Genomic DNA, 15,071 nt, shown 5'->3' with positions numbered 1-15,071 from the left:
AAGAATATCCCGAGCGAATAGTAAAATTATATTTGAATGAACAATCATGTCCTTCGCCTTATTTATTGAGTTGGTTATACGATAAAGTGGCACATCGTTTCACAAATGGATTTGGATATAGTTTACATCATACGTATGAAACATTACGATCTAATTCTATCATTTTCTTTCTATACGATCTAATTTTATCATTTTTGCAACTATTTAGACCAAACAATCTATAAAATTTTAAAACACTCATTGTTAGAGAGTTAATTGGGAGGGAGGGGTACTTTTGAAAAAAAATTAGAAAAAAAAAGTTGTTTCAAAATAATTTAGGTAGATGACACTATTTTCTTGTCTTTATTTAAGTGAGTCCGTTTAAGAGACGGATTCTAGCCTTTTATTAAAAATTTTATTTGCTTTCTCAATCACCGCTAGAATAGGGTTCATTAATTTAAGAGTTTCAAAATTCATTATAACCTATGTGAATATTTTGTTCTATTTTTTACAAATTTTATTTTATTTTAAATTAAAAATAATAAAATTATTTTGTATTCTAGATTTTATGTTTAATTTAAATGTATATTATTTAAGCAATTTCTTTTCAATTCTTTGTTTTTTTTTTTTTTGTCTGTTATTCCTTATCTCCTACTCTTTATATATATATGCACTTCTATATTTTTTTAGTTTCTAATTGAGTTTATTTCTATTTAAAATTTTGAAATTAAATTTAAGATTTAATTATTTTTAAAAAACGTGTTAAATTTGCTTTTTTTTAATGTAATCATTTTTTGCATTTCAATTTGGAAGTAGGATCATACTTTATTTTAATTATTTTCTTGTCTTTTAAATTTTTTTTTAGAAGATAAGGTACAGTTTTAGTTCAATTTGAACCCTAATAGAAAGAATTAGGAATTTGTTTAAAAAACTTTTTTTCAAATGCTTTCTATATTGGTTAGAATGCATTAATAATCTCATACATAATGAACTTAAAGAAAATGAAAAGGCTAAAATACAATCATGTTTTTGAAAATGATGTTTTCCCAAACAAGATCATAGTCTACACAAATCTTTGAGCTGAAAACAATCACACCTTTCAAAATGAACACACAAGCTTTGATTCTCTTATCGCTTCAATACAAATTCTTTACACTTTCGTCTCCTCCACCCAACGCACACCCATCCACGGCTTTTAGGTACCACAAACTTCAGAGTCTCTTCTGTCCAGAAAGAGTGAAACTTCTCATTTGGAAAATCTCAAATTCATGTCTCAAACACAATGGACAGCTTATAGAGAAGTTGCCCATGGATCAACCTATCTCCTTCTTGGTGCAGCCTTTGCCATTCCAACAACACAACTATCCAATGTGTCTTCTTTGATTATCCCACATCTAGAGGGATCTGGACAAAAAGCATTGTTGCTTGCCCTAATGAGGCATCAAAGCTGACCAAGAACGTCTATGGCTTCGTATTATTTGTGCTGTTCTATGGAAGACATGGGATGAAAGGAATGATAGAATCTTCCGAGATAAGAACAAGACAACAAAGGACATAATCGGCCTATCATTCATAGTGTTCCTTTCTTGGAGCAAAGACATACCCAGCTATACATAGTCACGATTCACATTCCCTTATTGCAAATTGGAAACACCTTTTTTTGTGGACCCTCTGGTTGGGTTCCTTTTGTATACCCATCGATTGGGCTCCTCATGTACCTTTGGATATCTTTAGATATTTCATTCAATCATTGAAATGTTCACAAGTACACATCACACTAGAAATAGGTGGGAAAATAGTGTTATTAACAAGTGAAATATCATAGTCAATTAAGAGCCCAAAACAGATATAACAAAAGTAACTATTAAGTTGAAGAAATCCGAAGTGAGATGCTAAAATACAATAGCAATAAGTATAGGAAAAATCATACCTATTAACAATTCGTCTGCATATACATACAACATTTTTTATTCTGCAATTTTCAGAAGTGTAACTCAATCAAGGCCCTTCAGATACACGTTCGCCTCATTTAACATATCTCCCTCGATCTAATCTCCCCTATTTCATCTTTCAAGTTCCATGTACAAATACATAAAACTCTCAGCGGACACAAGAAACTCCATTGCAGACAATCAACCAGATAACAAACAATATCAAACATACAACAGCATCAACAGCAAGTGCGATCCTCACATGACGCCACCACCTTCTCCGGATGCTTTGAGAGTTCGATCTCCTCAATGGATTGCTATCTTTTTGCACTGGAATTGCAGACCCTGATCCGCCCTGATTACTGGATTCCAAAGAGACTGAATCAATCTTCAAACCTCTGTCCGTTGATTTTCTATGCTCCTCCATTTCAATTCCTCTCATTGTTATCACATGGTCCTTTCCCTTTTTCTTCTCTGGTTTGTTTGACTTCCCGAGCAAAGGGGCTTTTGTGGAAGCCAAAACATCCACTTGCCCGTTAACGTTGCTTGGAGATGGAGACAAACCATTGTTGGAGGATGGGGTTTCAGCCATCCAATCCTTACTATTGTGGGAGACATTCTCCAATGAGGTGATTAACTTAGAAATTACAGGCACTAGCTGTTCTTGCAAACTAATGGAGTTCATACTTGAGAAACTCCCTCGTGAACCCTTTTTTGCTACCCTTTTGAATTCATCTCTCAACTGCTCTAGAAACTGGAGAAGAGGTTGATTACCAATAACTTCATCAGCAATTGCAAAATAAACAGATCCTTCTTTCATCAAAAACCCAAAAGTCTTTTTACCCAATGTTTCAAAATACCACTTGTGATATGGAGGGGCACTTTTCAAGCATAAATCAGCTAAGTTCTCAATCTCCTCATCACCATTACTATACACATAGAGCATACGTTCCCCCCTTGAAACAGAACAATAATGAATTGTGCCATGACTCAGATCCATTTGAAGGATGGAAGATTCCCAGCAAATTCAACAGCACACAGAAGCAAAGCAACTCCTAGAAATGAAGACTAAACAAACACTCACTCACTCCCTCTCTATCCACCTTTCGTTTCGAAGTATCTGATATCCATCATTCTGGATCTTCAAACGACAAAATTGCAATTGATTTTCGCGAATTTTTCCAGAAACCAAACAAATTGCAAGTAAATTATCGGTTGCAGATCAAAGCAATTGGGGAACAACCGATGGTACTCAGAAGAAACCAGCCTACTCCGGTTGAATATTCTGGCATTAGAAGGAACAAAACACAGAAAGCAAGTTGAGCATAATCGATTCAACAGATCGTCTTCAAACGCGTTAACAGTTCAAAAAGAAGAAACAATACAAAAATCAAATTGAAGAGATCAACAGAAACCAAACAAAATAGCAAATAATCAAGAGCAGTAAGAACAGTCCCGGATGACATCAAAATCCTAAACTTAAAAAAAAAAAAAAAAAAAAAAAAAGAAGAAGAGAATAATCATATCTCACCTAAACCAAATTTCCGCAGCCAAGGAAGAGAGATGGTGAAAAAGAATCAATGAACAATCACCAAAAAACAAAAGGCATTGGGGGAAAACGAAGAGGAAAGACACCGGCGAGGAAATTAGGAAGAAAGAGTTTCCAATTGGGACAAATCGGTGGGGTTTCTCATATTTGACTTTGTCCGCTGTGTGGAAGACTTGGAGTAAAGGGAAAAATCGGCGAGGAATTTTCTCCCTTTTGGGGGGAATACGTACCGTATTAGTAGTAGTAATCGGACGCCTTTGTATTAAGATTAACATTTCGTATGTTGTTAATTATGGGATCGCATCAATGTTTTATCTAAAGTTTTAATTAATTTAAGCACAATTAGTATTAATATGTGACAGATCATATCATATGACATATACATATTGGTTGCCTTTTGAGTCAACATACGAACACAATAAAGAAAGAAAGAAACATTGTGTTTCCTTCGAATGGAAGGAGGGCATATCTATAAGGATAATTATTTTATATGCACTCACTCAAACATATTTAAATATAAAGTTTATGAATCAATAGATAAGCATAAAGTACAAACGCTAATTGTTCAACTTTGTTAATTAAAATTTAATGAATCAAATAGAGTGTTTATGAAATAGCACAATGAAAATATAATAAAATTTAGATTACTCATAGAGTTGAAAATATAATAAAAATATAATAAAATTTAGATTACTCTTAGAGTCGATAGTTCATAATTCCATTAGTGACATTTTACCAAATAATTATAATCTGCAGCACTTTTAAAAAATACAACATTTAGTTACGTAATGATGAAAGGGTCTCTGGAAGTACAAATATAAATAATGGTGAGTTGAGCCGAATTTGACATTTCTAATTAGAAGGAACCATCTGAAACGTCGAATCAGAACCAAGTGGGAAAAAGGGCATTCAACAATGTTTACAATAAAATTTAAAGCATTTTCTTTGATGTATCACCAAACTCCATTAGGATGTTGAAAAGGAAACATTACCGTTGTGGTCCATCTAAAGTTCATCTAACACCTCAATTACACCCCCTTCAATTTCAAAACTTGACATTTCAAAGGTCTATTGGTGAAGGTAGGTTACACATTCAATACAATAATACAATGAACATAATAATACTAGGGATTTCAATAATATAATGTCATGTCAAAACGAGTACAATTCCATTCATACATTCACACATGAGTGTGTTAGTAACCAGCCATGATATTTGGAGTTTGAATCCTCTCTACCCATTTCAATTGTACTAAGAAAAAATAATAGCCTTGCATTAGAATCATTCTGTAATAGTAGCCAGTCCAGCTTTCATGATAGTTTGATCGAACGTTAAAATTGTAATCGTACCATTACAAAGCGAAGCAACTGAAAACAGATAACAGGCATCTAACGAGTAGAGTAATGCGAACGGTTTGTGATACATACAAAGGAAGGTTACCATGTTAATTGTGAGTCACCCAAGTTTCCAGGAAATGCACCATTTCTGAGATCCTTAAAATCAGACATCTCTCACCTTCAGTTTGATGTCTGTGTGTGAATGAGGAGGCTTCTTTGGGCTTGAAGCAACAGTGCTGAACTTGCGCACCAAAATCTTGAAACATGGTAAAAACAACAAATATCCAATGCCCAGAATAAAGGGTGCAGCAACAAGCCATCCCAACAACTGCCAATTTTGATCCAAAGCTTTCTTTCATCCAGTTTGTTAATGTGAACGAAGCAACTCAAAATGGCAACATACAAACTAACATTTTCATATTAGAACTGAAAATGTTGAGAGATATAGACTTGGTTGGGGCTAGCTAATAACAAGCAATTGATGTATGTGATGACACAACATAGTAAATATAATGAGCAAAAATCATTCCAAAGATGCTTTTGTTCCTTCAAAATCAATTTTAATACGATGAAGAATGTGTTTAAATGTGTAAAATTAAACAATGTTCATTTTAAACCCTAAAGCAAGATTACTGGGGAAAAAAGGAAACGAGATAAACAGAACACAAATGGCAATGGTAAACATACAGAAAGCAGTTCGAGGTTTCAAGAGCAGAGTGAGAGAAATCCCCAATAGGAGAAGATAAGCAAGTTCACGCATCTTTCCATTTTGCCGTTGTTGAATGCCATACAGACCATTCCAATGAGTGAAATGAACTATACACTTGGCGCATCTTCAGTTCTTGACAAATCTATTGTCTTTCCCATAATGAAAGTGTTCATTTCACTACACTAGTTTGTCTTTCTTTTATGTGAAGAGACACAAGTTGTCCATTCACTCTAATGTGTGTGTATTCCAAGTGAGTTAAGACCGTAAGAGCTGCTACTTGTCACCCTCTTCTAACACGCTGAGACCATTCATGACTAATATTTGCATCAAAGCAACTTCGAATCTCAGTTTACATGAACCTTTGTCCTCTCTTCTACAAGTATATATCATATCCCTCCCCCCTCCCTCTATCTTTCTCTCTCATCTTGTACAAATTAATCTGCCACACATTTGATCGGTCTACTAAGTTTTTGTGAATATGTTTGCATCAACAGAACCGAAGTCTAACCTCTCAAACTCAGAGAAATCTTTCACAATCCTCACATACTCCTTAAAGAGCTCAAATACATAAAAATGAGTTATCGCAAGTGAAGATTTAGTGTCAATAAAACCTGAGATGACCCCCTTATTGTGTACCCAGCTGATAACAACACTCTAAAATGGATCTGTTATAATAAAATCGTCTAGCTTCTCAAACCAATTCAGTTCATTAATTGAAGTATTTGATCTTGAGAACTGCAACTAATAGGTGATCAGATCTTATAGTCTAATCCTACGGAAAGACAAAAAAAAGTAACAATGATAATTGGTCACCCTGCATGAACAGCGCTGATAAAAGAATCTAGAAGAAACCTTACCAAGTGAGCAATACTCAAAAGTACTTCATGCGAAGCTTCACCAGTAAAAACTTTTTTCAAAGCATCAGGTGTAAAGGGGAAACGAGGTCCCCCAGAAATGGCTTCACCAAAGCGCAAAAAAGGCACCACCAAACTTCAGAGGGAATAAAAAATTAAATCAACAAATGAAAAGGACGAAACGTCAAGCCTCAGAATTAAGAAATGCATGCATATAAAATTTATATGAAACTTTTCTTGAAATTTACCACTTCACATCAGAATATGAGAATAAGATCCAACTCGACAGTGTTTGCTTTTATTGTGATGTAAAATACTGAGAAATACAAATACCTCAATTCTATGGGAGTAGCAATAAAGTTAGCAAGCATCACTGTTGGAGCATGACAAAGAGATCCAAGAAACGCAATTGCAAACCCGCATAAGAAAACAGTGACCCCTGTATTAATGAAAATAACTATCACCTTAACGGCAGTGTAAACTTCACATATTATTTTAACAGATATAAAATTATCCTAATATCTCTAACAAGTCGTTGCAATAAAAAAGGTAGTTTAGTGAAAAATAACAATAACCAAGAAAAAGAATAAGAGAATGAATGGTGCTTCCTCAATGACCCTGATACCATCTGTCCTTGAATTCTATATTGTTTTGGTTTCTATCTAAAAACAATAATAATGCCCACTAGTACCGACAATATATTCACCTTTTCTGATTGACATCTCGTCAGTCTAAAATGTTTTGTACTGATTTTAAGACAAAGTCTGCTTAAATGTTTATTATTATCATCATTATTATAATTATATAGAAACAAATGCTTTCCTTGAGAAATAATGAAAGAATACAAGAGCATAAAAAGAAAAAAAGACCACGGAAATCCCATTGACAAAAGGGTTCCAACTAGGTAAGATATTCCCTGGAAGATAATTGCAAAAAGCCTTCAAAACCAATGCCCAAAGGGAAACATGGAACCTCACCAAAGACCGGACCTCGCCAGGTTCCCACTCCATACCCCAAAACACTCTATTGCTCCTCAAGTCTGCTTAAATGTTTATACCTACCTGAGGATTTAAATACTACTATGCTTTTAACAAGAATCAAATAACAAAACAATATCGAAGAAACGGTGATAGACAAGGTATATATATACTGTAATAACCAAGAGAGTAAAGCTTCCGCCTTCCATCTTATCTTAATATAAACTTGACCACATTAAAAAACTTCACGTCTTAAGAAAAGTAATGTAGTTAAAAGTAAAAGCAACAGAGTGCATTAATCTCTCTATTTTAAAGGATATATAAATATACCGCATATAGGAAATAATCCCAATGTTATGCCTAGAGCTGCAGAGAATGCCAGTTGCTTCGGCTCGGCGCCCCTTCAAACAACAAAACCAAGAAAGAACGAGTAGAAAAGTTTTAGCAATTTCTTCAAGGTCTATCGTCAGAAAATTAAGAGAATAGCTTTAGACCCTTTGCTTCATTGGGAATAAATGTATCAAAAACAACTCCCATAATCCATGAAAAGATAAGGGAAAGCATAATTCTTGAACTCGCTGAAACCAACAGCTCTAATTGGCCTATCTCCTTCTGAGATATGCTTTTCAATCCATCCTAGAAGGCCAAAAACTCAAAATAAAATCAAAATATGCTTCCAATCAAAGAAGAGCTGCAAGCAATATCTAATCCTCAAGATTAAAAACCGCATTCAAAATTTGTACCAAATGAAGAAAAAAGTCCGTCAAATTCCTATTCAACAAACTTCAATGCTCCGAGAGAAATAAAATATTTGGAAATCGAAATGTGTGGTGAGAGGAAGAACCTTTGAAGGATTTGGAGGAGAGGATCGACGATTTTCTGGTTAAACCAACTGGTCGAACGGGCATGTCCTACTGTTGCCATCTTCACCTCCAACAAATTTGAAAATTAAAAAAAGCTTTGTCTCCGCCCGGAGCCTCGATCGGAACAAAAAATGAATCGAACGAAATATAGAATTTCCTTTGTTTGTGTAGATCACTCTTTAACTGGATTCGGTTGAACAATAACCTCTCTCTTGCAAGAATATTATTCCTTCCCCTTCTCGAAAGTCCGGAGAAGATCGATTATTTCTACTGATTTCTGTTCGGAGGACCACCGCCGACCAGAATAGGGACGATCTGATTAGTTTAGCATTGCCAACGCCACGCTTCATAAATACTCCGGGTTTTTTTTCTTTTCAATTTTAATCTTTTTCATACAAATATAGTCTAAGTCGTTAATGTAATATATATTTACAACGTTTCTACCATTATATCATCAAATTTCTAATAAAACATTTTAAACTTTGTTAAAATTGAATCCACGAGCGTATAATATTTATAAAAATTGAATCCTTTACTTCTATAGTCCATACAAATTATATAATTATTCAAAAAAAATGATTTTTCATATTTAAATTTTAAATAAATTTAAGTGTTTAATTACAATTACTACAAACTTTAGGAGTAATTTGCTTTAAATATAGGAAAAAATCGAAGTTAATTATAAAAGATAGGAATAAGTATCTTATCTTATATTCCATATAATTAAGTATATAACCCTATATGTAAATATAATAAATTCGATTAAAATTTATCGATGATAGAATCTATCACTCATCAAATATTGGTCTATAATTATAGATCATAAGAGTATATAGGTAGACCACAAGAGTCTAAAGAGTATCATAGATAGCAAATTTTTAAAAAATATTGGTGTATACTTAATTATTATTTAATGTTGTTATATACTTCATTCTTATTTTTAGAACTTTTACCGATTACAGTTGAGGACATTTTAAAAAATAGTAAAATATATTAAAGTATTCATAAACTATAACAAAATTTTGTCAAAAATGTCGTTGACAATTTTCTTGTAATTATACTAAAAGTTGAAAAAAAATTACACCTCATTGTAGTTGATGGTCATATGAGAGATAATAATTAAGGATACAATAATATTTTTAAAAAAATTACAAATATAACAAAACTATCGTCGATAGGCTTTGATAGACAAATATTTACAACATAGTCTATCGATGATAAACTTATATCATTGATAGAATTTGATAAATTTTACTATATTTATAAAAAAAAAATTAAATTTTACAATACACATAATTATTTTGAAACTAATAGCTAAATTTATAACCTAATTCTCTTCTAAATTTGTTATTTAGAAGAGGGGATATGAGATTTAGAGTATATAGCATAAAATAGAGGGGGAAATTGAGGTTAGTTAAAAAAATAAAGGTGTCCGAGAAATCACAAAGTTTTCCCTCCATATTTGATCTCTCTCAGTTTGGTTGGCACTGTCGTATCAGAGTCTGGCGCGCGCTTTATCGCTTTCCTTCTTGGCTTCCGCTCTGCGATTTCAATCGCTTCAAGTTTTCTCGGCACCCAACAGAAACTCGAACTCAATCACAGCCTCTTGATCTGCCAACTGTCGACAATGGAAGAGTATTTGCAGTACATGAAGACATTGCGCTTCCAAATGAACGGTATAAGTACCGGCTTATTCATCTTCATACGACCAAATTCAAGTTTAAACTCACGGAAATATATTTTTTGAGTTATTGTGGATTTAGCAACACTAATTTAGATTCATTCTGTATCTATCTTGTCTTAGACGTGGAGGATCAAGCTATGAAGATATCTATCCAAGAGCATATGCACTTTGCTACTATTCAAACCATGGAGAACGATCTCAACTCTGGTCAAGTCTCTACTTCTAGTTCGTTCGTTATTTGTTTTATATTAACGTTTTTCCTTTTGCAACTGGTATACTATTTCAGAACGTACTCTTTTTTTTTTTTTGACTGAGATTTTGTATTTTTATAATCTCTTTCTTCGTAGATCGTCCTCGATTATCATTATTTTTTATTTCAATTCAGATCGTTCTGAGGATGTTTAACTGATTATTGTTTTCATTTTTTCGCTCAAAACTTTGTAGCATCTAGTATGCTTTTTGCTCACGTTTTCTCTCCGGTTTCTAAATTCTTATGATATATATACATTTCGACGAGTGAGTAGCTTATTGGAACGGAGCTTTGGTTAGTTCATGCTATTTTCCCGTATTATGTTTACTACAACCGTGAATTTACAGAGTGAAGTTAAGTTGAATAGTTCTTCTAATCCGTTCAAAGAATAGCATAGACCTTCTGTCCTCAAACAAGTTGACGGGATCAGCCCAAAAAATCTACTCAATTCTCATTATTATCATTACTTTTTGCCAAGGCATTTCCAAGTGGTAAAATAATCCTGTTTCGAGATATCTTGGTGGTATGATAACTCCGAAATATTATCCATGAAACGTCACATAAATCAGCCAAACAGGACTAAACTTTCATTTTATTTACCTATGTTTATTATGTAATCCGGTACAATTGTATAAATATTTTAATATAATATATTATCCTTTACTGATGATCTTTGAATGAACAATCAATTACTTGTTGGATTGTCATTCTAATTTCTTTACTGGAGGCGCTCTCACTGTACTTTGCCTACAAATCTATTATTTTTTTGTAGTGTCATTTCATCTGCTCCCAGCTCAAGTTGGCAGCAGACTTATTTTTCTTTTTTGTCTTAAGACATTAGTATTTTGAGCAAGCGAAAAATTTTGAGCTGTTAGATTGAATTGCTAGATTAGTTTGCTTTCACTGACGACATCTTGATGCAGCAAAAAGTGAGTTAAAACAACTCAATGAAGATGCTGAGCGAATGATGCAGGCTAAGGGTGAAATATGCTCTCAGATATTGGAAAAACAAAGAAAAATAGCCTCTTTGGAGTCTGACATATCTATACTTTCACAGGTAGTCTCTTCGCTGTACTGTTGTTTGGTGCCTTCTGTTCTTTCCCTCCTGTTTAGGTCTAAAAGCTGTTTAGAAACTGCTTTTAATTAGTGTAAAAGGACCATGCTGTAGCATCGACATCATAAATAATGGATCTTTACTTCGTCATTTCTCATTGCCAACAAAAATGTAAAAAATAGAACAAAAAGTTGATTTTTTCTCTCTTATTACACCGCTAGTATTGAATTTGCTGGGTGTAAATTCAATGTATTAGATTAAAATTAGTGTAGTGATGAACTAAGAAGGAAGTCATACTGAGCGACCTCAAGCGTCCTGCTTGAGGACTTAAGCCTCTCCATGGCTTGTTTTTGGGCAATGCAGAAATAGCAAAAAAAATTATGATAGTAGGATCCATGTCACTACATTTTCTAAATTGCAAAGGTAGCAAATTTAAAAGCGAATAGCTCTTTGATAGCTCTCTAATAGTCCTATGATATATCTAATTACTTGTCATATTTGTTATATTTACAATATGTAAAAAAAAGGTGTCGTGGGTGACTTTTTTCTAATTTTTTTTTGTCGCAATTTCCCTTTTTTTTCTTGGCTTAGTCAATCAAATTAGTGAGCCGAGGCTGGATATTTTCCCCAACTATTGTATCTGTAGTAGGTTTAATAGAAAAACAGTTTCTCTGATGCCTAGTTTCAATAAGCCTAAAGAACACAGGGAACTATTTTCTTCGATCACTGATTCTCCTGTTTAACTAGAGAAGAAAAATATTTGTCTAGTTTCTATCCATCATGGATTTCAAAGAATACTATTTTGCAGCAGCCTCTTGTTTGTTATATACTCTCAACTGTTTGATATTCAGACTCTCGAGCTCATTCAGCAAGAAAAAGTCAGTTTAGGAGCCAAAATTATTGAGAAGAGGTAATTGAACGAAGCAATATGAAGTTACTAGTTCTGCCAGTGGTATATGGTTGTGTTATTAACAGTAATATATTTGACCATAACATTGATAGTACTTATTATACCAAAGTTGCTGAGGATATCAGTCTCAAATTCCAAGATCAGCAGGTTGAACTCCAAAACCTATGCTATATCAATTATGAATTTAAATCCTTTATTTCTGTTTCGAAATTTAGTCTATCATGCAACCTTTGGTGTAGGACTGGGTGAATGCTAACATGATCCGCGGAGAAGTGGACGAGCAAGATTTGGTATTTTCCACTTGATCATCTTTACTGTCTCCACTATTTCTCATCATATTAGTACATTATGATATATTTCGGCTGTCCTTTCTTTGCACTTATGAGATTGCATGGTTGCCCCTTGACTGCTTCAACAAATATAACCATTAGATTTTCTACACTGGTTTGAAGAGAGTTATTAAGCAAGTATCCAAGTGATTCTTGCCGTTACTTTAATTTAATATCTCCTTATAGCAAACTAGATGTCTAGATCTTTTGAGTCTGTCTATTTCAATTTTTACAGCTCATAAATAATTATTCCTTCTCAGGTTCTAAATAGAATCTTCCTCGGTCCCTGTATGTGAACTTAAATGTTGTTGTGGGAGTCTATTAAATTTTCCTACTCAAGTCTCATCTTATTTTACTCTCATAATGGCATTCTTATGTGCATATGTAGTTTTCCTCTGGATTTTAGTTTCAAGAAGATTTGCTCTTGAAACAAGGAAAATTTTTCCTTGATTATGACCTTTTTACTTTTACCATCCTTTAGTTACTTTCTCCTACCTGTTTTAAATGGGATTCCAACAAACAATCTTGAGAAGTAGATATTGGGCCTCGATGTTTTCAATAAAATCATCTTGTACTAAATCATCAAACTAAGTGGAGGGAAGATGATTGAAGTGTTCGTTCTTGACCTCAATCCTTATTCACCAAGCAAGTAAATTGGAGTTAAAAGCTTGTGCTAGGGCCAATCAATTTATTTACCACTATGGCTGAAAATTTTTAGATTTTAGATCATCTTTTTCAATCTCTTATGTTTGCAGGGTTGAATTTCCCCTAAGTAGAATAAGTTATTCTCTCCAGCATAACCGATTAGAGTCTATTTCAGGTTAAACTTGAAAGTGCCAAGCAAGCAAGTGACACGGAAGGATTTGCTGATACAGTTGGAGGTAGTTTTGGACCTCCTACCTCCTCTTCAAATTTTTAGTTAACTAATCATAATTTATAAAATAGTTTACTTCGAAACAGTTTTGCTTATTTTTATCCTATTTGTAACTAGTTTTGCATGTATATTTAGAATGGACGATAAACTAGAATCGTCAGGCATTTTTCAATGCTTCTCAAAGTATAAGGCCTTTTGAATAATTTCTTTTGGTTTTTGAAATAATAGCAATTTGATCGATAGCATGGCAACATTTCATACAATGGTTTTCTAGTGAAGTTCAAATGTAAAATTTGGTTATTTGAGCTTCCATTTATGATTTAACAATATAGCCATTGTGAAATTCGTACTGATTTATTTCCTCCTCAATTGTAGGGATCTCTAGCACCCGTATTTACAGCAATCCTAACAATCTGGTATTAAACACCTGCCATGGAATGGCAAATTTGTTGGACCATAACGTCATCTAAAGTTAGTTTTCAGGTCGAGAGGGAAGATCTATTGGGTAAGTTGGAATCTGCGGAAGCCAAACTTAGTGAAGTTTCAAAGAAGAAATGTGCAGTTGTTTTGGAAAAGTCCAAGGTAATCAATGTCATCAAAGACTGTATGCGAGATTATAATAAGAGTGCTTCCATTCGCAACTTCCTACCATCTCCATATACGTAAAGGAAAAGAAAGATTAGCTATGAAGATAGGAACATTTTTAACTGTAGATTGCTAATTTGGACGAGCATCTATTTTTGTTTCAGATTGAACAGTCGATTGAGGAGCTTAAGAATGAATTAAACGATTTTAAGGTTAGTGTACGTGGTGCTGATATTTACTCTTTTTAATAAATTAAGTTAGTTTAGCTAAGTTGTCAATCAGCTGCTTTGTGATCAGTACATATCGTAACTCCTTTTTCTATTGACTTACATCTATCTCCCAACTGTAACAACCATTTTTACATCCAATTATGGGGGCAATTTAGAATCAACCTGTTTTAATATAACCTCTTATTTAATAATTTTTCCTGGTTAAAAACTTCAGCCAGAACTCAGAGCAATGGATGATGTTACATTGGAGGAAGAGTACAAGGCTCTCTTATCAGATCAAGCTGGAGAAACTGAGTATTCACAGTCACTTCAAGACAAAATTGCAAAACTGAAGGTGATTTTCAACTCAGCAATTTTATCTTAACATTTGGCGGTTGATTTTAATTATTATTATTATTATTATTATTAATTTTTAAACTACACCATGGAGGTTCTCCTTTCTTTTAATAAGAAAGAGTTATGTCGTAATTTTAGGGAATTTCCAGTGTGATTAAATGCACTTGTGGAAAGGAATACAAGGCTGGAGTAGGCTTATGTACATAATAATGCGAACAGTTATGTAGTTTGGGAGCGTGAAGAAATGGGAGAATGCTAACCACTATACAGGCAATTGAGGGGGGAATTGATATTTGATGGTGGTCCTGTTGTAGAATCTGTCAAAGCTTAACTTGCTGAAGTATAATTGCTTCTCTTTGTAATGTGCTGTACCTAGTCTTTTTACAACAGTAATGTTCTAGGTTCTCAATCGTATTGTTGTGGAAAAAGTTGCTACTAGCCTACTACTCAGGATAATAAATAGTTCGGCTCGGTTCATAAATCTTTTACATTACTATAGAGTACTGAAATCAAACTATTTTTATCGTGCTGGTGCTACTGTTATGGACACTAATAACAGCAATTTGTTTTGGAAATTATTATGATTGTTATTTTGCACCCTCCTTTTCCTGTAACACTA

The 15,071-nt window shown here is 33.6% G+C and overlaps 3 protein-coding genes across 4 annotated transcripts; 1 reads left to right on the top strand and 2 right to left on the bottom strand.

Annotated features, from left to right (window-relative positions):
• Positions 1-977: 977 nt before the first annotated feature.
• LOC101220426 (phytolongin Phyl1.1) lies at positions 978-3,734 on the bottom strand. 2 transcript variants are annotated; one of them, XR_004214439.1, is made up of 3 exons: positions 3,442-3,734; positions 1,910-3,195; positions 978-1,756 (listed from the first exon to the last, which is right to left on the bottom strand). XR_004214439.1 is itself a non-coding variant. In XM_004138609.3 (2 exons), exon 2 carries the CDS (start codon positions 2,908-2,910, stop codon positions 2,080-2,082), a length of 831 nt encoding a protein of 276 aa, XP_004138657.1. In that variant the 5' UTR covers positions 2,911-3,195; positions 3,442-3,734; the 3' UTR covers positions 1,781-2,079. The 2 variants fall into 2 exon arrangements, 1 of the variants encoding a protein (XP_004138657.1); XM_004138609.3 differs by lacking the exon at positions 978-1,756 and having other exon boundaries at positions 1,781-3,195.
• Positions 3,735-4,575: 841 nt separating this feature from the next.
• Positions 4,576-8,608, bottom strand: LOC101220662. Its single transcript, XM_004138610.3, has 5 exons — positions 8,182-8,608; positions 7,668-7,738; positions 6,694-6,799; positions 6,364-6,496; positions 4,576-5,125 (listed from the first exon to the last, which is right to left on the bottom strand). The coding sequence occupies exons 1-5, from the start codon at positions 8,259-8,261 to the stop codon at positions 4,961-4,963; spliced, it is 555 nt and encodes a 184-aa protein (XP_004138658.1). The 5' UTR covers positions 8,262-8,608; the 3' UTR covers positions 4,576-4,960.
• A 1,001-nt stretch (positions 8,609-9,609) lies between these two features.
• LOC101219311 (myosin heavy chain, striated muscle) lies at positions 9,610-15,030 on the top strand. Its single transcript, XM_011651588.2, has 12 exons — positions 9,610-9,876; positions 10,005-10,091; positions 11,058-11,191; positions 12,040-12,098; positions 12,191-12,245; positions 12,338-12,388; positions 13,248-13,308; positions 13,677-13,717; positions 13,785-13,883; positions 14,051-14,098; positions 14,331-14,450; positions 14,591-15,030. The coding sequence occupies exons 1-12, from the start codon at positions 9,828-9,830 to the stop codon at positions 14,657-14,659; spliced, it is 873 nt and encodes a 290-aa protein (XP_011649890.1). The 5' UTR covers positions 9,610-9,827; the 3' UTR covers positions 14,660-15,030.
• Positions 15,031-15,071: the final 41 nt, after the last annotated feature.

Source organism: Cucumis sativus, chromosome 2 (assembly GCF_000004075.3).
Source record: "Cucumis sativus cultivar 9930 chromosome 2, Cucumber_9930_V3, whole genome shotgun sequence".
NCBI lineage: Eukaryota > Viridiplantae > Streptophyta > Magnoliopsida > Cucurbitales > Cucurbitaceae > Cucumis > Cucumis sativus.
This window is presented reverse-complemented; position numbering and strand designations above follow the sequence as displayed.